This window comes from Prunus avium, chromosome 7, assembly GCF_965620075.1.
Source record: "Prunus avium chromosome 7, drPruAviu1.hap1.1, whole genome shotgun sequence".
Taxonomy (NCBI): domain Eukaryota; kingdom Viridiplantae; phylum Streptophyta; class Magnoliopsida; order Rosales; family Rosaceae; genus Prunus; species Prunus avium.
In genome coordinates this window covers 33,305,953-33,330,757 of record NC_142290.1, presented here as the reverse complement: position 1 = coordinate 33,330,757, position 24,805 = coordinate 33,305,953, and the positions used below count along the sequence as shown (strand labels likewise).

The 24,805-nt window shown below is 38.2% G+C and overlaps 1 protein-coding gene across 2 annotated transcripts; it reads right to left on the bottom strand.

The window, feature by feature from the left end:
• LOC110757862 (Phosphatidylinositol 3- and 4-kinase family protein with FAT domain-containing protein) lies at positions 1-23,081 on the bottom strand. 2 transcript variants are annotated; one of them, XM_021959603.2, is made up of 35 exons: positions 22,616-23,081; positions 21,512-22,278; positions 21,232-21,357; positions 21,050-21,135; positions 20,261-20,369; positions 19,063-19,158; positions 18,909-18,971; positions 18,747-18,806; positions 18,034-18,102; positions 17,356-17,437; positions 17,129-17,181; positions 16,952-17,050; positions 15,641-16,873; positions 14,034-15,038; positions 13,626-13,961; positions 13,033-13,291; positions 12,709-12,931; positions 11,936-12,311; positions 11,413-11,562; positions 11,104-11,325; positions 10,751-10,972; positions 9,705-10,358; positions 9,000-9,257; positions 8,554-8,901; positions 7,140-7,621; positions 6,637-7,063; positions 4,998-6,296; positions 4,316-4,576; positions 3,940-4,230; positions 3,369-3,842; positions 2,381-2,812; positions 1,833-2,111; positions 1,025-1,576; positions 697-906; positions 1-422 (listed from the first exon to the last, which is right to left on the bottom strand). In XM_021959603.2, exons 1-35 carry the CDS (start codon positions 22,671-22,673, stop codon positions 303-305), a joined length of 11,781 nt encoding a protein of 3,926 aa, XP_021815295.1. In that variant the 5' UTR covers positions 22,674-23,081; the 3' UTR covers positions 1-302. The 2 variants fall into 2 exon arrangements, with proteins under 2 accessions (XP_021815295.1, XP_021815301.1); XM_021959609.2 differs by having other exon boundaries at positions 16,952-17,017.
• Positions 23,082-24,805: the final 1,724 nt, after the last annotated feature.

The following is a 24,805-nucleotide window of genomic DNA, read 5'->3' as shown; positions in this document are numbered from 1 at the left end:
TTCCCTGCAAAGGAACGATGACGCATTTCATTTGTATAATATATGGATCCTCTTCAATGAGATACCTAAAACCCTAGAACCAAATCTTTGCTCCTAAATGTGATTTACATATGAATTTGTGATTTACATATTCAACACCCCACTCAATTCTTTCCAAATTGGGTGTCAAAAATATAATTATAGAGAACGACTTCTCAAAATCACTATAAGAGCACCGATATGTACATGATAAATATTTACAACAGGAAACCGTCCGAGCAAAATATACCATATTTTTAACTCTAAAACCTCCGGTGCTAACTTCAAAACCAGGGGTGCCACGTCGGATCCATCATGCACAAGTTCCTCGGAGTCAAGGCAGCTTCAACCAACTCGGTCACTCCGCGCTGCACCGACTGTGGTGGTTCCATGGCATTATCCTCCTGAATGCAGCAGAAAACACAACACAATCTTAGGGGCGGTTAAATTAGCAATCATTTCCAGATTCTGAACCAAATTTGAAAACCAATAAAACCTAAAAAATTAAAGAAGAAAAAAAAAATTCAGCCCACCATTGTCCTGAAGTTTATTTGAAAAGACAAGGGAAAGGGAAAGAATACAAATTTTTTTTTTTCTCATTTCAAGAGGCATTTACTTGACATCATTGCAAGTGACACAAAGCTCTATGCTACCATAAGATTGGAGGCACTGACTTACCTCTTCAGAAAAGTACTGTGGGGCAATTCTATTGATCCGGCCAATAACATGCTCGACATTGGTGATGACCTTCTGCTTAAAGTCAGCGGGGTTCATACTACCCCCTCCAGCAAATGGGGCCATAGGCATGCCAAGGGGTCTTCTCCAAGACCAAGACAGCAGCTCGTCACGGAAGAACATAGCCAACTGATGCCACAGATGTTGACTTTGCTGCAATATAGGAAAATTGAGAATTAGGATACAAATAATTTATTCTCTTTCTTTCTTCATTCTCAACTTAGATCTGATTAATCCTCATACTGAAAGCAACTGTCAACAAAAAACTCACTTTAGGTGAAACAACGGCCTGTGCAGCAGCACACATTGCAGACACAATGAGGCCTTCCACTCCAAAATGGGAGAAGAAGGCTTGCATGTTCCTCGTAAGACGAAATGGTACTGGTTCATTAAACTCGATCATTCCATTTGCATCATATGCAGGATGAAAATCAGTTTGAAAAATTTTGCCTGTGTTCTTGGCAAATAAAATTTTATTTGGGGACCTCCCACCAATTTGTAGCATGAGAGACATGAAACTTGAGAGGGCCAGCTGGATGGCAAACTGCTTTTTGAAAGCCCACATATGGTTGCCATTTAGCAGAGTCTTGTACATGTATTGCGAAAAAATGCCATCAGTTACAAGATTTCTTGTTATGTCATTATAAGCTTGGAGGCGAAGGTCTACGACAGCTTCTGGTGAGATTTGGCCGGAAATAGCTTGGTTCAATTGCTCCTTAAAATAGGTGATGGGAAGATCCGCTTCCTTGTCGTTCCTTGCACAATGGTTCTCATACACCTCAAGAAAGGTGCTGTACATCAAATCATCTTCTACCATGCGGACCTGCACATACAGCAATAGTTGAGTACAAGGGGAACCGAATCCCAAACCGACCATAAACTGCTGAGATGTCTTAAAGGTGGGAGTTATAAAAAGTGATTATGTATGAGTAGCTATACTATTAAATGTAGATAAGTCAAATGATCACACATGCTTTAAATACATGGCCGGAACAAATTTCCCGCCCTTTCCTTTTTCCACACACACACAGGAGAGGGAAGATAAAATCTAATTCCATCAAATGTGTATAGGGATAAACCTGAGACCAAACAGGAATGATGATTGGGGTGTGAATAGATATGTGGCGTCGCCTCGATTCCTTGTGCTTATCAAACATTTGGTTCATCACACGGAAAAGCTGCAATATTCGTTCATCACTTCTAGCATTAGGAGTCAAAGATGTCTGGACAATAAAATGGCGTTGAGATCCATCCGAGCCAATTAAAGTCAAACGACGGAAACTACTTCCATGTCTTCGTACAATTGGTATATCAGCTCCAACCCTGTCTAACTTTACTGTATGGTCGGGTGCAATTTCCTGCGATCATTACAATCATGTTTTTTTATATAAGAAAATGCATTGAGAAATCAAATAGAATATTGAATGAACTTGATCATAAAACTGGCTTGTTTTTAAGAAGCTTGACAGTCATTTAACATGATAGAATCAGCTTGGGATACTACTATCTCCATTTATCCAATGACACAGTCATACAAGAAGACCAATCAGTTAAATCATAATGAATAAACAATAAAGCCCGGATCCCAATGATAGGAGCAGAAATGTGCAAACACTGATTTGATTACCTGATCATTAAAGTATTGTCCTGGAACCTCTACATCAACGACATGGAAATCGCGCAACACCCTGCTTTCCTCTTCCAGCTTCAAGACAGCTGGAAACCTGTCCTCAACATTGCTCTGGAGGACATTTTTCCAATGTTTTAACCGCTCAGTCAATTCAGAGAGGGTAGCCGGGAAAGTAGTAGTGCTCCCAGGATCAAGATCACGCTCAAAATCCTGTTTATACTCTCTCACAAATTCAACGTGCTTATTCACAGCATCTTGTGAAAAGCAAGCTCTGCAAACACCAGAGAGCTCCTTCTTAAGAGATTGAGGAACCTCAGCTGTTGTGGCAGTTGGGTACTTGTAACATCGATGAAGCAGTGCGTTAACAACAGCTAGAAGTCTCTCCTCTGGCAGAGTGACAAACCTTGAACCAATTTCAGTCAGCAGAGTCTGCACTCAGAAAGAAAAAAGAAACAAATATATCATCTAGTTGATCAAAAAGACCAAGATATGACTCCTTTTTTTCTTCAATATGCTTTCTCCATACGAGCAGTCTTAAACAAGATTAAACATTTTGGTATACTATGTATGGCTAGCTTCTTAGCAACACAAAAAGTTTGTCTTAATAGAATGTGTAGACACACACACATATAATCATTTTCCTGGAAAGGATTATAATGTTAGTAGGTCGTTCTATCACATGGCTCCCTTGGTGTGAATTGCAAAAGAATATTATTAGATGACTTGAAGAATCCAAAGGCCGCAATTAGAGTCCTGAAGCATTCCATTCTGCTCACCCTGTCTTTTTGGATCACATGGAGCCTCTCTTTTGATTCTTTTATGGAGTTGCCTTAGACAGTAGTTGTATAAGAGTTAAAGTTTCAATCTCCATTAATTAAAATTAATAAAATTGACTTACTAATAAAAAAAATATAAAGTAAGACTGCTACATAACAAAAGTAAATCAAATATTTAACTTCATAAATATGAGACAGAAATATCACACCTCGAGTTCACTAGCCAAATTAGTATGCTTGCTTCTAAGAGCCTCCATTATATCTTTTGCAGCATCAAAAGCACTTGCAGCAGAAGGTACCGAACCCAGAGCACCATTGCGCCTTAATGCACTTTGACCACCATCATTGATGGTTGAAGAACTTTGTTGCTCATTCCCCGTATGGATGCCGCTCTCGACACCTGTGGACCTTTCAGATTCTTGCCCATGAGAGTTTCCACCATCATGAGAACCAATTCCGCCACCGGATTGAGCAGCTTGGTGAGCTTGGTTGTCTGAGGATAAGTTACTGCCACTATGACCTTGTACTCTAGCGTTCCCATCAGCTAAGCCGATTGAAACAGCGCTGGCACCAGAGGCACTTTGCTGCATCCTTTGAGCTATTGCCATTCTACTACCAAGTTCAGTTTTATTTGCAACATCGCGTCGTTCAAGCAAATACGTGCGCAGCCAGTAATATAGAGCCTGAGATTTTAATGCAAGAGAACATCAATATTTCTGTTGGAAGTGAAGTACTGTTTTAAATTTCTTCTCCTTTCACAAATATAACAGGACATTTTACCTGCGGATACACAGTGGCGATTTTTAGTAGGACGAGTTTGCAGTGGAGAGCTTCTGCCCTCTGCAAAGAAAGTAAGAGCTGTGGAATCCAAGAAAGCCAGACCCAGTGCGGAATTTCATCAAGATATTTATCAAAAGCTTTCCCAACAGGTTCATTGGGAGTATCAAAGCTGAGAAGATATAAAACACGAGCAAGATGACTTCTTGAGTTAGATATGCCAAATTTGATGCCTTGAAGAAAGCAGCTCACAGCATACTCCAACCACATCTCGTCATTGGTTTCTCTGTAAGCCTGTGCAAAATAGTTAGCAGATAAGTCCTCACAAATAAAAACACCAATATTATTAAATACAGTTGAAGCACATAACATGAAATACCATGTCACAGTAATTTCCCCAGCTTATCCATCCTTTAGGCAAATTTTTGAACAGGCTGATGGCATTGGAGTATGAAAGATTAGCACCTTCAGAGTCATTTAACTTTAACAAGAAATCCCCCTTCAGACGAAATATTTCTGCTTTATGTTTCACAGGAAAATACTCCAGATTAGTGCTGTTGATTAAATTGAGACCACTGGTAAGCTCTCCTTTCATTTCCAAATAAGCTTTTGCTTGTTCTCTTATCTTAACAAAGGCCTCCTGGTAGCATACACGGAAAGGGATTAGAAACCTGCATCTATTAAAACGAAAGTAGTTTATGAAAGAAAATTACCAAAATAACGTAGTACAGTCAACAAGTACAAAACACAAGCTCAGGAGGACAAGGTTCATGCAACATTACCTCCAGAAGGTTCAAATTGATATGTTAACATTATGAACATGGTTAGAAGTTACAAGAACCAAATACAAGAAACGAAAAATCATAAATTGAGGGATTTCAACAACTCAGCTAGTAACCCCAAGAATAAAGTCATTCATAAAGGGTCTTCTAGGCTTGTAGTAAATGCCCATAAAGGTTCAACACACATGTTTTTGCTTGTACTTTGTTTGATGGGTGTAAAAAAGTAAGAGTGATGTCTTCCTAAGCCCAATACAATATATTTGTTATATTTTTAAATACCTGCACTTCCATCGTTGAATGGCCATACATCTTTTCAAGTATTATCACGCAAACATCATATAGGCCTTGCTTACGACCAACACGGGCAAGCTTATTGACGTTCCAAGCTTTGTCACGATAACCAAGGTGATGAAGATTATTATTTGTTGTCGTGAAATCTTTGAATGCATCTATGACTGCATTATACATTTCGTTCCTCCATTGTAGTAAATCATACCAAACAGACATGTTATCCCATTCATTTGGAGTTCTCAGTCTCCAAGTCTCAAGAATGTCCTTGAGATCGGCATACAGATTTCCGTGCACACCAACTACGGAATTCCCAGAAAGTTTGTTTCCATTGGCAATGTCCACAAGAATTCTAGATGACTCTTGAACTTCAACTAGCTGTTGGAATTGCTGTAAAAGAGGAATCCTGGCATGGACAGACATCTGTGGCAACTGCCACCACTGATCCAAGGCAAGATCTACACCTTTCCCCACAATGTTCTCAGCATCCCCGACACCACTGGAATTTCTTTCATGAAGCGCAAAAAATGCTTGTATGAGCCGAAGTTTTGGAGTTTCTTCCACCTGAGCCTTTGTCATTACATGATCCTTCATATATGCCCAATCAGGCGATTTCCAAAGACTGTCAAGTAGTATTTCATAATTCTCAACACTCTTTCCAAAGTCTACCAATGCATCCCATTGACTAAGTTGAGTAGCACAGCACAGCCATTGTTCTTCCCAGAGACACATCTCGGGCTTTGGTATTGCGTTGTTATATGTGCCTTGAGTTGCCTTAACCATTGCTTGGTAAAAGAGGCTTTGAGCACGCTGCCAGTAGCCATGCTGAACTAGCGAAAGACCAGCCCTAGTTTCTGCAGTTATTGGCCTTTTCTTCCACAGCCCACACCTCATATCTTCTTCATTGAGCAAGCGATATAGTTCAGCAAGGGACTCAGAGCACTTTGCATCATTTGTGAACAACAAAACATGACTTTCCAGCAGCGCCAATGCTATGTGCCATGCATTGTAAGTTTTTCCAATATATTTAATGAGCTCACTTGGCATCCGAGGTTGAGGGTGGCTCAACTGAAGCCCTTCCAGAAGGGCTTGCACAACATTTGGTCTGCTGCCCTGCTGCTTCTTATGATAATCTTTTGAAAGGAGGGTAATCATTGGTTTAGCTAGTGCAACCTGCTCTTCCTTGTGTAAGGTCACCCAGACAATGGGAAACACCAACACCCATAAATGGTATGCGACATTGGCATCCATATGAGCAAGCTCTCTCAGTGGAACAATAAGATCAGCCACCTAAAACAGAGGAAAAATTTAAATAAAAAAAAAAAAAAAAAGGTCAGACTATCAATCAATAACTCAAGCTTGTCTGGAGATATGGTTTACCACCCACGACTTTCAAAGCAGAATTAATTAGTAACAAACTCTGGGAGTGCAAGAGTGGGAGAGGGGAGATGCTAGAAACCATACATTCTTGCATGTGACTCTGACACCACATGGCATACTGACGTGGTATTACAAGTCCATCCAAATTATAACATGTGCACTGGGACTCGTAACACAATGTCAGCATGTGACATGGTGCTGCAGTCACAGAATAGTTTCTCCAAATGTACAAATAATGCACCAGCCTTACCTTGAGTTTGCTCATCTCATTCAAAAAATGTGCATGCTTACGAACAAGGGTGTCAAATGTTAGAGGAGCATCCTCGGAACCCTCTGGAATATCAGTGACCTGGTGCTGCATCCCAGAAGGGTCTGGAGAACCTGAAACCAGAAGTGGTGGCACCTTTGCAGAATTTGGAGCAAGAGTAATAGCTTTATCCTCGACTAAGATTGCTAAAAGAAGATCAAGGCCCTGTTTGAGCCAGAAGACATCACTCAAGGCTTCCCAATCCTGGAGGTGAATAATGTACTGAAGCCTAGCAAACAATGTTTTCCCAAGAGATTCATGATAAAGCGAGAAGAATTTCATCCTGAATTCAGGATCTCTTGCCCGTAAACCAAGCATGAATTGCCTTTCCACTTTCTGAAACACCTCTTGACGCAGGGATAGGGGATATCTGGACATTGATCAAATCATTTAATCATCTCCTTTTATTCAAGTATAACAAAAGTGAAATGAAGTATATTACTTACTTATTTGAATCTGCACATAATCCATAGAGAAGCTGAAGATATTTACTGTCCCATTCTTCCAGAGCATTTGAGAAGTTTTGTTTATCAACCTGTGAAAGCTTTTGAAGAAAAGAAACTATTTCCTTCGGAGTGAGAAAAGCATTGGAATTGACAGATGTGCCTAGCTTTCCGAAGTCATCTTCAATCCACCCTTTTATTACCTCAAGTATGCAAAGCAGCACGGTAGCATCAGTACCTTTCTCAGCAAGCAAGGTATTCAATATGTTAGTTACGGATTTTTTGCAATCTGGAACAATCATGACCCTTTCACTAATAAGTTTCAGCACAGATTTCAGATTAGAAATAACTGCTCCAACATCGGCACCTTGACGAGAAGAGGAGACTGCAGAATCTAGCACAGATTTCTGATTAGAAATAACTGCTCCAACATCGGCACCTTGACGAGAAGAGGAGACTGCAGAATCTAGATCTTTTGTCTGACCCTGAAATAGAAGAAAATTTTCGCTATATGTAATTCAATGAAAGAGAGAAGGGATGTTATCAAATTTTAAAACATCATAAAACAAACTATAAACAAAAATGTTCATTCCAAAATATAGTAATTTGGAAAATAACAGAAATTTATTCAACCCTTCTAGATGAAATAAGTTCATTACGGGGGCTGAACATAAAAAAATAAACAGTACAACTTAAAACCAGCGCCCTCTTTAGTAGAAAAAGATTAACAATGACCATTTAGTTAGGGGCATTTGTCTCTACTTTGATGGAGGTCCTGAGTTCAAATCTCACAGACGAGAGTTTGTTCTATAGTTGAAAAGAAAAAAAGAATCAGTAGACAAAGGTCAATTATGTCAAATCACATGAGTGCTTGGGTTGATTATTTGTCATGGTACCCCTGAATGAAGCCTCAGAGCCTTACCGTACAAAACTCGATCAAACTTTAGCAGTAAAGTTTGCCTCATACATATAAATGTAACTTTCTAAGAATATTTCTAATGTAGCAAATTGGATGTGATGGCTTTAAACTTTTATCATACCCCCACAACCAAAAAAAACAAAAGGGAAAAAACAAAGAGAAAATGTATACTCTGTATCTTAAATGGTTATGCACACAAATGAAGTTCATAGAACCGTCCCACTACTTGCATGCAACAGATAATCAAAATTCAAACACCAAGAATAGAGAACACAATGCTGTGTTTTTAAAAAAGTGACCAAACAAGAAGAAACAAAGAAAAGCACATTAATGACAGCAGATATGAACAGAATAGGAAGCGTAATCCACATTGCAGCAAGGCAAACAAAGAGAAATAAGAAATAAAAAAGATTAGGAATCAAAAAAAAATTTCACCTTAATGAAGCATTAATTTATGAAACATGAAAGAGGTAAACATATGAGAAAACAGATACATACTTGTCTCAAAAGAGAACCTGCTGATGACCCCATATCCCGTGCCAGGCGTTGAAGAATACGAACCAAGATGTAAGGATCAACAAAGTTCTTCTGCACCTCTGTCAAGGTTCTAATCACAAGCAGCACAAAGCTAATTGAATTAGCAGTGCTCTCTTCACTCGATGTTTGAGGAGCTGTAACAGTATTGATGTGCTTCTGTATTAGTTCATCAACCTTATGATATAATAGTTTCACATCTTGTGGTGTAGTAGCTGCTTCTGGAGGAAAAGCAACAAAGACCATTTTCAACAGGGAGCACAATGACTTTCCAGCATCCAACAGTTTATACTTGAAACATGGTTCAAGAATCTGTCCAAAAAAACCCACAACACCGAAGTTGAGTGCATAAGTCTAGGTAATAGTAGACTTTGTAAAAAAGAAAAACAGATGACAGTGTAAGAACATACCTGAGAAATTTGGTTGATATTATTTTTGATGAATAAATGTGGCTGCTTCTCTAGGACCTTATTCATAACATCCAAGCCCTGCGCGAGGGCTGTGGAAGGGTCCTTGGACTGAGGTTGAATGCTGCTTAGCAACTTCTCTAAATAATTAAACTTAACATTGGCAGTTGGCCACACCTCCAAAGCTTGTGAAAGTAGCTCTAAAGCTTGTTTGTACATAGTACTTGCTTCCTTGTCCTTAGGCTCTATGACCAAGGCAACCTGTTTCCAAAAGTCAATAAAGGGCTGAGACAATTAACCATCAAATGAACAAATCATGACAAGCTTTGATGCAGACCATGGAACTACAAACAGAAGTACACAGACTGTATGTCACGCTCATCATCAGCGACCTAATGAAAAATTACCTCTTCAATTACATATAGCACTTGTACTATAAACCTAGAGACCACTGAAAACAAAAACCACCATAGAACAAAATTGAATTATTTATTGAGTAAATGATGCCAAAGTCTAAGATAGCAGTCATCTTTTTTCTTTGTCCAGAACATCCATGGAAGGAGTGCCAAATGGAGAGCATCACTGCCAGAAAGCTTAGAGGTTTCTTCTATGCGCCAAATTAATGAGGTATTGAATACAAAAATTAAGTATTTTCAAAAAATCTTGCTCGTACGTGTAAACATGAGTAATGAGTTGAAAGGACTTTACCCTTATAAGGAAATTGATAATCATTTCCTCCATAGCAGCATTTGGCTTGAATTCTTCATCAGGTTGGCTAGCAGATCCAGGGGTCTCAATGTTAGGTATTGATGATGCACCACCAGGAGACATCACACAGAGGGATTGAAGACCAGGTTCAACTTTGACACGCTTCGTTGAATCTTCAGGAAATGTAGACCCATCCACAGAGCGCTTAGGATCAGCACTAGCAGGGCCTGGATTAAAACCCTCACTGTTCTGATTGGTGACATCACCATCCACTACTATTTTCATTTCATTTTGCCTTTGTCTTTCCCAGCCAACCACCAAGCCAGCAAGTTCAATTGCGAGACGCCTGTTTTCTGCGGAAGTGTTGTAAGGCAATCCAAGGCGACTAAGAGAATTGACCATCTGAGGTACAAATTGAGCTCTACAGCTGTAAAAGAGATCTGAATGGCGCACAATAAGCTGGAAAATGTGAATCAGATTAGGAATTGAGTGGCCTTCCTCAACCAAAATTTTTTTGGTGTACCGTATCCAAATTGGCATGCGAGAATCTCCAAGCGGCAACCTACGTGGCAGTGCTGGCATTAGTATATCGAGGGCCTGCTTGACCAGCATTTTATTCTCTTGCTGGCAAGTTCTCAGAAGTGCTACAAAAACCTGCATTCTCAAATCAACGCCCAGATACTAAATTAAGATAACTTTCATTGTAATAAATTACTCAATTTGAACCCAAAGTTATGAGCATATTTGGGTTGTGAGTGCTCTCATCACATGCTGATGGGCTCCAGTTTAAAAGAGAAGTATAAATAGACCACTCTAACAATCCAAGATTTGGTAAATTGCTAGAATTAAAGTATTGATGTCATTCCCATTCCCAAGCAAAATTGTGTCAGCATAAATACTAAACACAAAAACTGAGATCTTTTTACATGACAAATACAGCATGAAAACCTAAATTTCCAAAGCAGTAAAACTTAATGCCAATAACAGGTTAAAACCTTGTGCCAACAGGACATTAAAATTGATATCATGTCCATAATGTGCCATACCTGGAGTATGATTTTTTCTGGGGCTTGATAGGCCTCCAAGAAGTGGCAAACATTTACAAATGCCCACTGTTTACTGGCACTATCTTCGCGTTTGAGATGATTCCAACCAAATTTGATAAGTTCTTTCCTATGATGGACAAGGTCATTCTGCAGATACTTGAGAAGCAAAGTGGCAAGCTGCAAAAGTTCTATTCTCAAGGGCTCATCATATTCAGCAGAAACCTATGGAAGCACGAAATTGGTAAGATATAGAAACAAAATGAACTTCAGCCTAAAAAATAGGGACAATTTACCAAGAAAATAAGATAAGAGATAGTGGCGCTGGAGACATTTAATTTTTTCAGAAAATATACCTCTTCTGGAGGATCGAGAAGTCTATCAACAATCGTTTTTATAATAGGTTGGTCAACAACTTCCCAACTTTGATCATTTTGGAAGGAATGAGCCAACATCGGAAGAATGAGCATTTGCATAATAACCACCAGATGATCGTGGCCAAGTTGTTTTGACTGGAAAAGATTTAGAAAATGCAAGAGAAGTGCTTTCTTAAAGTTAGGTGGATATCCTTCTGCAACCTGAAAAGAGACGATGATTGTTTCACAAACAGTCAACACAAATAACATAAAAACTACATAAATTTAAAGAACCCGTATTCAAAGTACCTCGATGATATAAAACTCCTTCAGAAATGTAAAATCAATTCGAGTATGAAACAAGAAGATGGAGAGTATATCAAAGAGAACATTCACTTCTGTTTTGTCATGTCGTAAATAATTCAGGAAGCATTTGACAAGCCATTTGCTTTCTTTAACCTGCATTTTAGAAACATTAGATAACAAACAAGATCTGATGACGCATATTAATTGATACACACAGAAAGTTAAAGAATAACGGAGAGAAATTTATAAAAATTTAACAGCAAGTCAAAAGTGATATTTGATATTTCAACAAGCAAAATTAAAAATGCATCAACACTCCAAACAGCAAGAAGTATTCGGGGAAAAATATATATATATATTAAACCCTCAAAAGGTCACATAATTTGCATAAGAGACAAAGTCGGGGGGTTTCCCCTATCTTAATATTACCAAATAGTATCGCTAATTTTCAAAAAATAAAAAATTACCCAATCGATAACCAACATAGAAAGTATACAACTTCTGTATAACAAGCCACTAAACTAACCTGCACTAAGTTCAGCTCCTGTTCATTATGTAGACGAGATAGTCTTGCAGGTGACTTCCAAACAAGTACCAAGGTATCAAACACAATTTGGTTACTCTGTAGCCAGCCAGGTATCAATTTGACTAAAGTTTTGATAAGTGCAAGTCCCCGAAAATAAGCATCTGGTGTTGCACCAGGATGTGCAGATGGTGGATTAGAACTATCAGGTACAGGCTTAACAAGACCTTCATCACCCAACAAAGCAGTAGGTGGAGTTGACGATCCCGAAGCAGTTGGCAAAAATTCAGGAAAGGCGCTTGCGAGTATTTTCTGTGGTGATTTAGCAAGTTCATCTCTCAAAGGCTGGCCAGCATCCGATCGGATTATATACATAAACCTATAGATTATATGACTAAATCAAATAAATGCATATAAAGGGAACTGGTGATTTAGAAACAAAATTCCATGAGATTTATACATATTTGAAAATTTCATCATAATGATAGGATAAATACATCTCTCAACATATTTAGACATACACATTTATTTATAGAGGCAAAGAGTTTTTAGATCACTTGGTCACCATTGACCATGAAAACGTCCATGGACACCAACCGCTGGATCAAAATTCAACGATTGGCATTCAAATTTGTTTAAGTCCAGTATTTTACTTTTGGGAATTAATGTCAACCATCGTATTTTGATCCAACTGCTAGTGACCGTGGATTTCATGGTTAATGATGGCCAAGAGGTTATAACTATATATGTATATGTATATCACATCCATACATTACCTCCTGAAGTACTTTGGTTCACTTAAGCGAGCAAGAAAATAATCAACTGCAAGTGTTGCATAGCGATTCAAAAATTTTGTCAGTGGAAGACGATATGGACTGTTAATCTCACTGTATACTTGTCCCGGAAGAAGTGCTCCTTCCAATTCTATAGTCAAGGTTACAAGTTCATCAAGGAACTTTGATGCAGCTATAGGAAGAAGGTGAAAAAGCTCGATAATAGCTGAAAAGAACACAAATTTGACATCATATCATCTGTAATCATGCATATGCGTAGGTATACAAGAACCGATGACCAAAAGTGGACAACCAAAAATATATTACCAGCTGCAATTTTTGGCTCTTCACCAGCCTTCCATGATTTCTGGCTTTGTGCAAGTTTTTCAGGCTCTAACCATTTCTTTAGGTGTTCCAGCAGTTTGCCGCCCAAGGTAACATTAAACCAATTGGACAGAAGTTCAAGAAGACGGGCCAGACCTTGCAGAAGAGGCATGCTCAGATTCTTCGTATGTGCCAAGTTCACCAAAATAGGCCTGAGGCTGCTCTGCAGAAGTTCTTTTGGCATCCTCTGCTGATTAATAACCTGCACAGCAATGGAGTAGAGTATGTTTTCTTATAAGAAACGGAATAGAGTACATTTAAAAATAATAAACAGACTTCTTAAAAAACCCCAACTTTATAAATCATCCACCATATGTCTTAACAAACCAAAACAAAACATGATAGACAGAAAAGTAACATCACCAGTCAAATAGACAAGCTACAATAAGTGATCCCTAATGTGAAACCTAAAAACAGAGGCCAGTGCTTTCCTAGGATAATCATCATAGTCATCGATCATTATACATTCAGACATGTATTATAGTAAGACAAGAGCAAAAACCATATAGATTGACTAATTTAAAAGGAAACAAGACCTGTCGCAAGCCTTCCTTAGCCACAGCAACAATTTCAGGTGTTCGACATGTCAAAGATTTGAAAAACATGGAAATGATCTTTGCACGCAGTTCTGAATGATTTGGAGTTTTGAAATCTGCCCACGCCATAGTAGTACAGAGTAGCTCAATGCAGGCTGTTCGAAGCTTGTTTAGTGATGTTGCCACCTTTGGGTTCATAAACTTCACAACCCATACAGTTTCATCAGCCTCAGCTATTTGCAAAGCTTCTTGGAGAAAATTAACCAATTCTTGAGTCAGCTTGAGAAGAGGTGGCCTCAAGGCAAGGCAAAAGTTTAAAGCTGTAACTGTTCCCACCTGTATAACATCAGATCAAGTCAAAAAAAAATTCAACAAATCCCGCTAATGACCATTAGCAACATAGATTACCTGTTGATCAACAGTTTTTGACCGGAGTGATCGCACCAAAAGAGGCTGAAGCAAATTTTGATATAATGGTTCAAGCAGCTCAGATACCTCACTACCAGTTCTACTAGCCAAAAGTGCCAAGCATGACTGCACATTCTTTCTGACGATAACAGATGCATTTGGATTAAACAATTCTGTAGCAAGGAAATCAACTACTCCTTGAAAACTTTGCCGGCGTGGTTCACTGTTTGCTTCGTCAACATTATTAACCACGCGAAGAACCTGTGTAAGCACCTGACTCGTCTCTTCTTGCTCTTTGCTAGCATAAATAGGAAGCCTTTTAAGAACATATACCAAACCACGCACAATTCTTACTTGGAAAAGGCACAGGGTCTCAACAGTAACCTTTCCAACCAAAGCACCAAGTCCCATAACACCTCCCATCTGCGCTTGCCATGTTGTCCCATAGCAACAATGCAAAAGACGGGGCAGAAGTTGCTCGAAAACAGGGATGCGAACACTTGGAGGTGGAGAATAAACAGGATTCAATGACGGACTAGAGACCATCATTGGAGTACCAGGGCCTCTTGACATCAGCACATCAGCATGCTTTGAGCGAGCAAGAAAGAGAAGTGTCTCAGAGAAAACATTTAAAGCACTAAGTGCAGCCTTGGCATGGAGCCTGTTTTCATCTGCTAGCACATCAACTAGAGCATCTAAAAATATAAGAGGGTGCAACTCTTTGAGGTTTGATGAACTACTATTCTTTGACCTGGAACTGGAACCAACATTGGCATTTGACGAAAGCATAGGGCCCCCAAGCGTAGCAGTAGCAACTGCAGTATTTGTTAAGGATGAATCAATATGGAACATCATTGCAAAATGGCGGCATACATTGACAACAAAGTCATCCTTGGGGTCTTGGAAATCTGGTTCCACACTGGCAGCAATAACAGTCATTAAGAGAATCTTGAAGACTGACTTTTCAGCCATAAGTTGGGTCTTCGTCTTTACACCTAAGTCAGCCTGCAATTATGTCTAAATTTATTATAATGTAATACTATTTTTCTATTTTATTTCCCATTGTGGGGTATCTGAAAACAAAAATTCAGCGGGAAGAAAAATAAAGGACAGATTAAGAAAAGAAATTGAAACAGACAATAAGAAAATAAAACGCATCTAACCATTAACAGAGTATTCTTTTTCTTTTATTATTATTATTTTTAATTGGTTGGGGGAAGGGGGGAAATATCTGGACAATAAAGTTTCTAAAAGATGAGACATAAACAAAGGTGTAAGAATGAACACAGATAAGGTGTAAAAGTCAAGGTATAATACAGATAATTAATACCCACATAGGTATATTCTAATACATGGAGTTCACTTGTGCATTAACTCGTAGCATGTTCTAGGTAAAGTGCTAAAGAATAAAGATGGACCCACAGTGCAGACCAATAACAGGATCCCAAAAAAGTTTATCAACGTCCGAGCATCATTTTTCCAACTTCAAAGCCAACAGTGAATAAAACTACAATAAAAGGCAATAAAAAAAAATTATCTTGAGGTTCAAATCACTAGCAGGCTCAGCATTCAGCACTTTACAAAGTGATAACATTAACCAAACCAACCTTTATTCCTGATGTTTCAGGCCGCTGCCAAGAAGAATCAACTGCAGAAACTAACAAAGTTGACAACTGACTAGGTGTGCATCCATTGTCGGTAAACTTTTCTGGCAAATTAAGCTGAGATGATAAGCAAACACGAAGAAACTTCAAAGCCTGTTTTCGGTAGAAAGTATCAATTCCACCATTTTTGTGCATAACAGCTACCACAGCAAGATTAATGCATCGATCCAATGGCACCAAAAATGGGGTTTCAGGCTCAAATGTAAGAATCACACGGAGTCCATGCTCTGGGTTCTCCTTGCACTCAAGTGCAAGGGGCTCTTTCAGAAAACGCCTGTTACGACCTCCTAACTTGCCAAGGAGTTGCAATGCTTTTGCACCCCAAGGATAGGGAGCAGGCCTCAAATGAGACCATAGGGCCAAAATCACCTCAGACATTACATTAGCCATGCTAGGTTCCAAGAAATCAGGATTCAAACTATCTACCCAAAACTCCAGTGTTCTTAAACCTAAGCCCACAAGATCATCGCTTCCTTTAAGACACAAAACAAGAGGCTTCATAAGACGGGGAAGGTGTGGTAACAATGAGCTTAAGCGTGCAGGCAAGGTTAAGCACAACTCCAGCAAAAGGTCCCTCATATCTTCCCCTGTTGGACCCTCAAGCATCATCAACAGCATATTAAGACACGGTTGTAACATAGGAATCAAATCCCTCATAAGAAGATCAAATTTGCATGCTGCCAGTGCTCGAAACGTTGCGCGAAGAAGTTGCATATAACCAAGAGGCTTTTCAACTTCAGTAGCATTTTTCATGCAAACTTCCATTATAACAGGCACGTGAGGTTGCAAAATACGTTCAAAATCTGAAGGCGCCTTTGAAACTGCGCCAAATATGAACCGAAAGAGATGCAATACTAATTTTGCTGCAGGTTTATCTGGATGCTTCAGAACATCAAGTTTACTGTTTACAAGATAATTAACCAAAACATCTGCAAAAGGCCGATATACTTTAGGGGCTTGCAGAAGTGTAGAGAATATGTGAACCAATTGGTTGTTGCAAATCATGCACTCAAAAAGCTCAGGCATACATAACGAGAACATGTCCATTAAATCTCGAGGTTCCATGATAGCCAGAATCTGGGAAAAGAGCTGCAACATATCCCTCTCCTCATCCTTCTCCTTGAAGAGAGCCAAGCAATGCACCCCACTCTTTAAAACACCAGAAGCTTTCCGAACCTACCCAAGACCAAAGTCAGACCAAGTGAATCAAACCACAAAACAAACCCCAAAATTCATAACTCAATCTGTAAATACCTCATCTTCTCGCATCCCCTTAAATGCTTGAGGCGCTGGTAAATTAGATGATGGTGAAACAAGCACCTGTGGGTGTGTTCCATGGGTGGAAGCAGAAACCTTAAACCATCAGAAATGTCGCATAAGATAACAAATGTTAAGCAACTCAGAACAAACTATTGACATAGTTAATAATACCTGTGATCGCGGCAAGTGCGCATGGGTAATACTCCATATGATAGTCTTCATTCCTGACAATATATGCAGCACAGATTGATCAGCACATGATATAAAAAAAATTAGCAATACCACTCAAGAACATATCAGAAGTGTAAGAAACTTAAGATCACAGATTCCTTAAACAAGTAACACTATAATCTATAACTGGAGACAGAAAAAAAAATATTACGTGAAGGATCACTTACCCATGACCAATGTCTTAATCAGATGTTTACAATCATTGACTTCCTTAGAATGTTCGACAGTGACCTGCAAATTCAAAACTGCCTGCAAACAAATGATATGCCAAAGAAATTATTTTTTTAAAATGCCATGTTTTATGAAAGGGCATGGGGTGGCTATATAATCAAGCAATTAAAGAATTGGACAAAAAGTAAGTAGACAAACTTCGAAGCATGGATATCTATTTTCAAGTTATTCTTCTAATACACCCAATATGCCCACATTTTCTTCCATATCAAAAGGAATGTCAATCTAACTTTCTTAATAAATGCATTAATGTCAGCAGTATTTCAAACCCTTCAAAACCTGCAATGTCCTTCTCGAATGTCTTTATAATTGCAGAAAATTTTAAAAAGGAAATTGAAGGCTTTTAGATTCCATGAGCAACTGAAAAGTATTTATAAATCCACAGGCTTAATCCTCAATGATGAACATATTTAATACCATTTTTATGACCTTTTAAAGTGTAACATAGGGAATAATCTATAGTTAGCATTTAGAAGGGAAAAAAAAAGGATGTGCTTTAGCATAAAAAAATTAAAGGTGGAGAGTACAAGAAAAAATTAAACGGACAACTAGAAACCATAAAACAAATTATGCATACACAAACAGTAATCTCAAAGAGAAGTTGTCAAAACTACCTGCACAGGGAGCTCAAGCTTTGACCTTAGAGTAGCACGGTCCTTTCCCTCCTCAGCCTCCTCCAACAGCTATCCGGAAATACAGAGACACGTCAGCATCAACAAATATGCAAGATACAGCAATCAATCAACCAAGATCATTAGCATCTGGATAAGATGGATTTCAGCAAATGCAAAGAACCTCAAAAGCCAATAGCATCTTAATAACAGTCAATTGACTGCCAACCACTCCCGAAACATAATTAACTAAATTATTTCAATACATTGTCGGAAAACAAACAGATCATTATTTGAGCTACAGACAATATGGTATGTAACATAAAACTCCTTTACTGCAGCACACAAACCATACAAAGACAATATATATATATATATATATATATGTATGTATAAAACATAGGAGAGCATTTTTGCTCACCAATTTAACCCAACCCAAGGTGTATCCTCACCACCCTCTCAACACTTGACACGTATCCTTATGCATAACCATGGTTCCATAAATACAAAGTAAAAAGTTAACCATGGTTATGCCTATGGACACGTGTCAAGTATTAAGAAGGGTGGTGATAATAGACCTTGGGTTAAAGTGGTTAGCAAAAATATTTCCTAATAAATAGCCCATATGACGAGACAAAAGCTTCCACATGAAACAAAAATATCAAATAAAGAAGAGACCCTTGCAGTTGAGAAAATCTACAGCAGTCAAAGATTACCTGAGGAATAGTCCGCTTGAAAGTACTAAATTTTCCAACAAAAGCATCCAATATACGCCCCTTCAAAGAACCATAATATTTTATAAGCTAAAGGGAAGAGAAAACTCATAAAGTTTACCAATTCAAACCATTCTAGGCAAACAGTTAGATTGCAACTCAGACCAATAGAATCCGTGCTTCATCCATAGATGGTTGGTCGACACCTTTCTCAAATATTGGCTCCACCTGTGTACCAACAAATATATAAATATAACTGAATTTCCAAATGAAAATAAAAACTGCAAAATCTCTTGAATAATAGAGTTAGCATATGCACCAGATTCAGCATCAAGCGAGCACAAGTAGTATGAATGCTCAGTGACAATGAAGCATCATGCATGTTGCTCGAAAACAAGTATATGATTCGAGATAACTGCAGCACATAATGTAAGTATGTTAGAAGATACTTTAAGTTATGACGAAAACTGTGAAGATACACATCAACAAAAATCAAATTTTAAAGCAATCAAATTAAAAAAGAAACAAAGTGCCAAATGAGCCACTGACCATTACAGAAAAATTTTAAACAAAACACAAAACCCTGTTAAACAAGCAAATGCTGACACTTGAGATAAAGTACAATTCAAAGTATGTATAACTAAGTTAATTATCCTTTGTTATGCCTTTTTGTTAATTGGTTGAAAACAACCCATAAAAGCCTGAAATTGAAGAAGTATAATCAAAAGTAATCCACAACATACGAATTCCTGTGATTGACATCATTGCTTCCTTTTTTTCATTTCCAGTTTCAGTGTACATACTAACAGTATCATGTATTTACCTCAGTTCTCAAATTTATAAAAACTTGATAAGAAATCATGACAACAACAACAACAAAAGCATATGATAAGAGGATAAAATTGAAATACAGTAGTAGCAAGACTCTTCGGGCATGAATAACTGTATAAATCTTGCCACTCAGATCTCCAACAGCTTCATAGGCATTATTCCCTCCTGTACGACATGGAAATTGATTGATTCTGTGTTTTCTCAATCCAACAAAAGGAAGGTTACTTGGGGTCATAAAAGACTTATTTGAAAGCATAATCATAACGCAGGACAACCAGTAAGTGCCGTATATCTTAACCTTGAAGAAAGTTCCTTTAAGGATTCAGGTTGAATCAACTTTAAACGACCTTCATAACAAAGAAACTAAGTAAAAGGGAGATGGGCAAACTGTCCACCTAAGACTAAGCACAACACATAGGGCAAACCAACTACAGACACAAGACTAGCAAAACAAACATCACCATGAAACTCCCACCCATCATTATCCTCTCACTTTTGCAAAAGTGCAACAATCAAGTGAACATAGGTAATTCCTGAAATTCATCCATGGAGGATGATGATAAAGATGTACAACCGTACAATAAACAGTGAATGAAAGTTGTATAATGATAAATAGGATTGAGCCTCATCAAAGCCAAGATAGTGATAACACTGGTTTTACATTGGATATCACACAAAGGAAATACCTGTGACAAGGAAAGGTCCGCACGAACATGATGAACAATCTCTGCAAGTAGACTATATGCCAATGGCCTCAATGTCTCAAAGCAGGCTCGACCACTTCCAACCAGAACCCTGAAAAGGTTAAAGAAGAAAAGGGTTAAAAAAATCGGAGCTTAGTCAGCTATAACAATATTCTATCTTCTCTAAGTTCAGGAGGAATAGCTAATTCTTATTTGTATCTGAAACTAAAAGTCAAGAAGAACTCCAAAGTAGAAATGTGGGAATGAACACTATTGTTCTCTCCAGTGGAAGGTTGTGCATTATCAGAAACAACAAATATGATAAAATCTGCTCACATGGGAAGCAGATTGGGGGGAGAACCATCATGTAGCGGCCCTTTCCCTAATAAAATTCAACATGTCGGCCATAAAAAAAACTTCAATCTGATGGCAACCAATATGAACTTTCCAGCAGAAGGATCGTTTAGGAGGGGGCAAAGGTTCCCATAAAATTAAAAGAGTAATTCTATTATCTACCCTATGTGTCAAATTTTGGTATTCATCTGTCCTTTAGCAGCAGATTTATATACATCTCTTCAACATGATGCTTTTTGTTTAACCATGAATACATAACAGAAGAAATAAACCACTCTTGAAATCTGTTCCAAGAACATGTTTTAAGACTACTAACAAGAATATCTTTTCTCCATTATATAAAGATATTGCATTTATACAACTCAGCTTGACAATGAACTTTCTGTATCATTGTTTTGGCAATTAGAGGTCACCATATGATTGAGTCAACAGTGTTACCTTTCCTCCAATAGTGTGTCAATCAGAGGAAATAAACCCCTCTTGAAATCTGTTCCAAGAACATGTTTTAGGGCTACTAACAATTCCTGCATTCATAAAATATTTATGATTCAGACTTACATTCACAGAAGAACAAAATGATCCAAGTGGAGAAAAATAAACTAAGAGACAAAATTTTTTACCTTTCTAGTTGATACAGAGTCTGAACATGTAACTAGCAAATTAACTATGCTTTTACATATGCTTTCTTCATGCGGCCTGATATAATCAGCAAAGCTCTTCAACAGATACGTTAAAAACGAAACTGTCTGCAATGGAAAAGAAACAAATTAGTAAAAACTCATGAAAAAACCTGGACGGGTTGGACAAAAAAATGAAAATGATTAAACAAGTGTAACAAACAACAGTGCCCTACTCGTTTAACATTTAATACATATAAACTCAACAGAAACAACTGCTTACCTTCACCTGTGCACCCTTCAACTCAATGAAATGAGTCTTCAAATGAGGAGGAACCTTTTCAGGGCCAGGAACAGATATAGCAGCAACCATCAAAGGCAACAGGTGAGGAATATTGGTCTGCACAAGTCGACTATACAACTGAAACAAAAACATGACCACCAGGGGACTCTCGTTAATTATTTTGAAAGAACGTGTACTGGGGTTAAGCTGCCCACCCCCAGCATACCCACTACCACCAATACCGCCACCCCCAATTCCACCACCACCGATACTACCGATACTACCGCTCAATGGTTGATCTAAAGAAGTATCGATAGGCTTGATATCTTCCCCACCCACCGCCCCATTTTCAAAGAAATGGTTAACCGTCAACTTAAAGTTTTGGTAAACCTTACAAACAAAGTCCAAGAATGGTTGAACTTCATTTTCCAGAGTGGGCCTGAAGTTCCTAAGGAGGTCAAAGATAATACGGATACATATTAAGCCATTCTCTTCGTTGTCAGTGGTTAGTACTTGCATTGCGACCTTCAAGAGTTCCTGGACAAAAGGGCGGAGTACTTCACTGTGGGGGAGACGATTGAGAATCTCCACCACGATGTTTCGGAGCTTGTGTTCGGGATTGTCCGTGAACTGTGGTTTTGTAATTTTCTGAAGAATCACTGAGAATGCATGAAAGTAGCATCTTAGGAAATTCAAGTACTCGGCAGTGTGCGCAATCTCTAGGCTGTCCCGAACCTCCATTGCCATCTGAAGCCTTGCCTGAATTGCTGTTCCAAATAAGAAGGAACAAAAGAAACAAGAACATCGTCAAGGCCTTCGTTCAAACGTAGTTAAATCAATAATTAATCAAATCAAAATTGAGCTGTTTTGTTTTGTTATACTATTGGGTGTGAATACAGAGAACATGCTTCTTTCAATAGGACCTGCATTACTGGAAAATAAATTAAAATTTTGCACAGGAAGATGAATATGATTCTCATATTAAGGGCTCGTTTGATTAAATTTTATCAAAATTATATAACTTTTGCTCAGAAGCTAAAGGGAGGTTTAAGAGTTCAAAACCATAGTTGAATTATGCTTCAGAGAGAGAGAGAGAGAAAGTACGGAGGTCATGCTCGACGAGACGCCGAGCGTGTTGCTCGAAATTCTGAACCGGACTCATGGCTTAGTAGAACAAGCAGAAAGCAACCAAAAAACCCTAGCTTTGCCGCGAAAAACACGAAACGCACAGCTTCGAAACCAAATTTCAAAGACTCTGGTTGCTCAGATCAAAGTGCTCCTGGCGCGACTCTGCAGCCTCTTCTTCTTCTACTTCAAGAAGCACTCCAAGCAACCGGAGCTCTCCTACTTACTGCTGTTGGTCTAAAATGGAATTACGGATAAAACGGAGGAGAAATTGAATTTCAATGTTGGAAATTAGGGTTTTTTCGAGTGATGGTCGGGAAATGGTCGTGTAATTTCTCTATATGTTATGTTATTTACGCTGAGAGTGTTCTGTGTTTCTCTCTCATCGTGTCCTCGAGGACTCGAGATTTGGGGGGAATTGCGTTGAGTGGTTTTCAGGGACGAAGGCCATTTTATAGAGTGGTTTAACGGACTCTGAAACCGTTAGAGGCCCAAATTTAATTTAGGGACCTGCTAATGAGATATTGGGCTGATTTTATTTGCACAGGGTTTAGGGTTTAGGAACTTGCTATTGAGATAAAAGGCTGGGAGAGAAGTTATATTTGTACCCAGCATCGCACACACCTAGGGATCGTTTGATACGGCGGATTGTCATAAACTGGACTAAATTCTGGGACTGTCTTGGATTAGCTTCTCGAATTGATCTAAGCTAAATTAAGTACTGACCTACGTTTGGTATTGCGTCGGACTAAAAAATAATTATTTTAATATTTAATTTAATTAAGGATTTTGACCCAAATAACAATTATAAATAAATAAATAAAAATCTAATATTTAATTTTAATTAAAGATTTTGACCTATAAATAAATAAAATTCTAATATTTTTTAAAGGCTAAAACTTATCTCCTTTGTTTTCTTTCTTCCTCCTCTACTTTATCTTTTCTTCTTTCTTTCCTTCCCTGGCCCCTTTTTTTTTCTTTCTTTCTTCCTCTTTTCTTCTGCCCTCCCTTTTTCTTTTTTCTTTCTTTCTTCATATTCTTTCCTTTCTCTTTTCTTCATCCTTCCCTCGTTTTCAATCTCTCTTCATGCCACACTATTTAAGATTTCATTTGGAATTTTGTTTCATTTTGAATTTTTTTGCAATCACCACATACCAGAAATGGATGGCTCTCTTAAAAGTTGGGGTGCGGAGGCTGAGAGCACCCCGAGATGAGGATGGTTGTTCAATCAACCAGACTAGGGCTAGACCCAATATAACCATCAACCCAAAATTGGGTTTGTGGTGGCTGGTTATGGGTTTGATGATGGTGGTCAGACGGTCGTGGATTCGTCGTAGTGGTGGTCAGGAACTCGTGGTGGTGGTGGTGGGGGACTTGTGGTGGTGGTGGTCGAGCTCATGTGTTTGATGGTGGTGGTGGTATCCAGCCAGACTCGTGGTTCAAAATAACACCTTCGCTATTTTGCGAACCACGTTTTGGGCTTGCTTTATTAGACAAGCGAGTCCAACGTTTTTTCCCCATTGAACTATACAGTCCCATTTAAGTTAATCATCTCCCTTATCAAATATGGGTTTCAAGTACTATTTAACCTAACCCAGTTCAATAAAGCGTAGTGAGGCATGCCAAACGTGGCCTAATCTCCATTGCGGAAGGAGAGAGAAAGAGGGTAGAAAAAATAGGAAGTGTCGTGTATACCCTTAGAAGTTTTTGTGTTTGAACGTAACACTATCACTTATTAGGAATGGATATGCGAATAAATGAAATTATTTCAATCAATTATTTTTTTCACTTTTACAAACACATAGGGAATCAAACAAATGTAAGTCCCATTTTAAAAGTCATAGTTTAGATTTCAATTCATGAGAATTAGTAAACAATAATAATTGGAATCAACTTCATTCCTATTATGATTCTATATGATTAGTAAACAGTTTAATGAGAATGACTTTTCAAATCAATTTATTACTTCCCATATTTCTAAATTTCCAAATTGATAGTAAAGATATTTAGTTTAGTGTTATTAATTCACTCAAATTATAAACATGCGGAGGAGACATGTTTATATTTGAAGGTATAATATTAATACATATATATTTGTATATAGCATAACTGAATGAATTGATAATATCACATGGCAATTTTATGGTCACATTGAAAAACTCATCATCC

Coding starts and splice junctions, on each gene's coding strand:
- LOC110757862 (XM_021959603.2), bottom strand. CDS start 22,673: ATGAGTCCGGTTCAGAATTTCGAGCAACACGCTCGGCGTCTCGTCGAG. Junction 11,326..11,412: donor AGGAGTTTTATATCATCGAG/GTACTTTGAATA, acceptor GTCTCTTTTCAG/GTTGCAGAAGGATATCCACC. Junction 2,813..3,368: donor ATTTGGCTAGTGAACTCGAG/GTGTGATATTTC, acceptor TTCTGAGTGCAG/ACTCTGCTGACTGAAATTGG.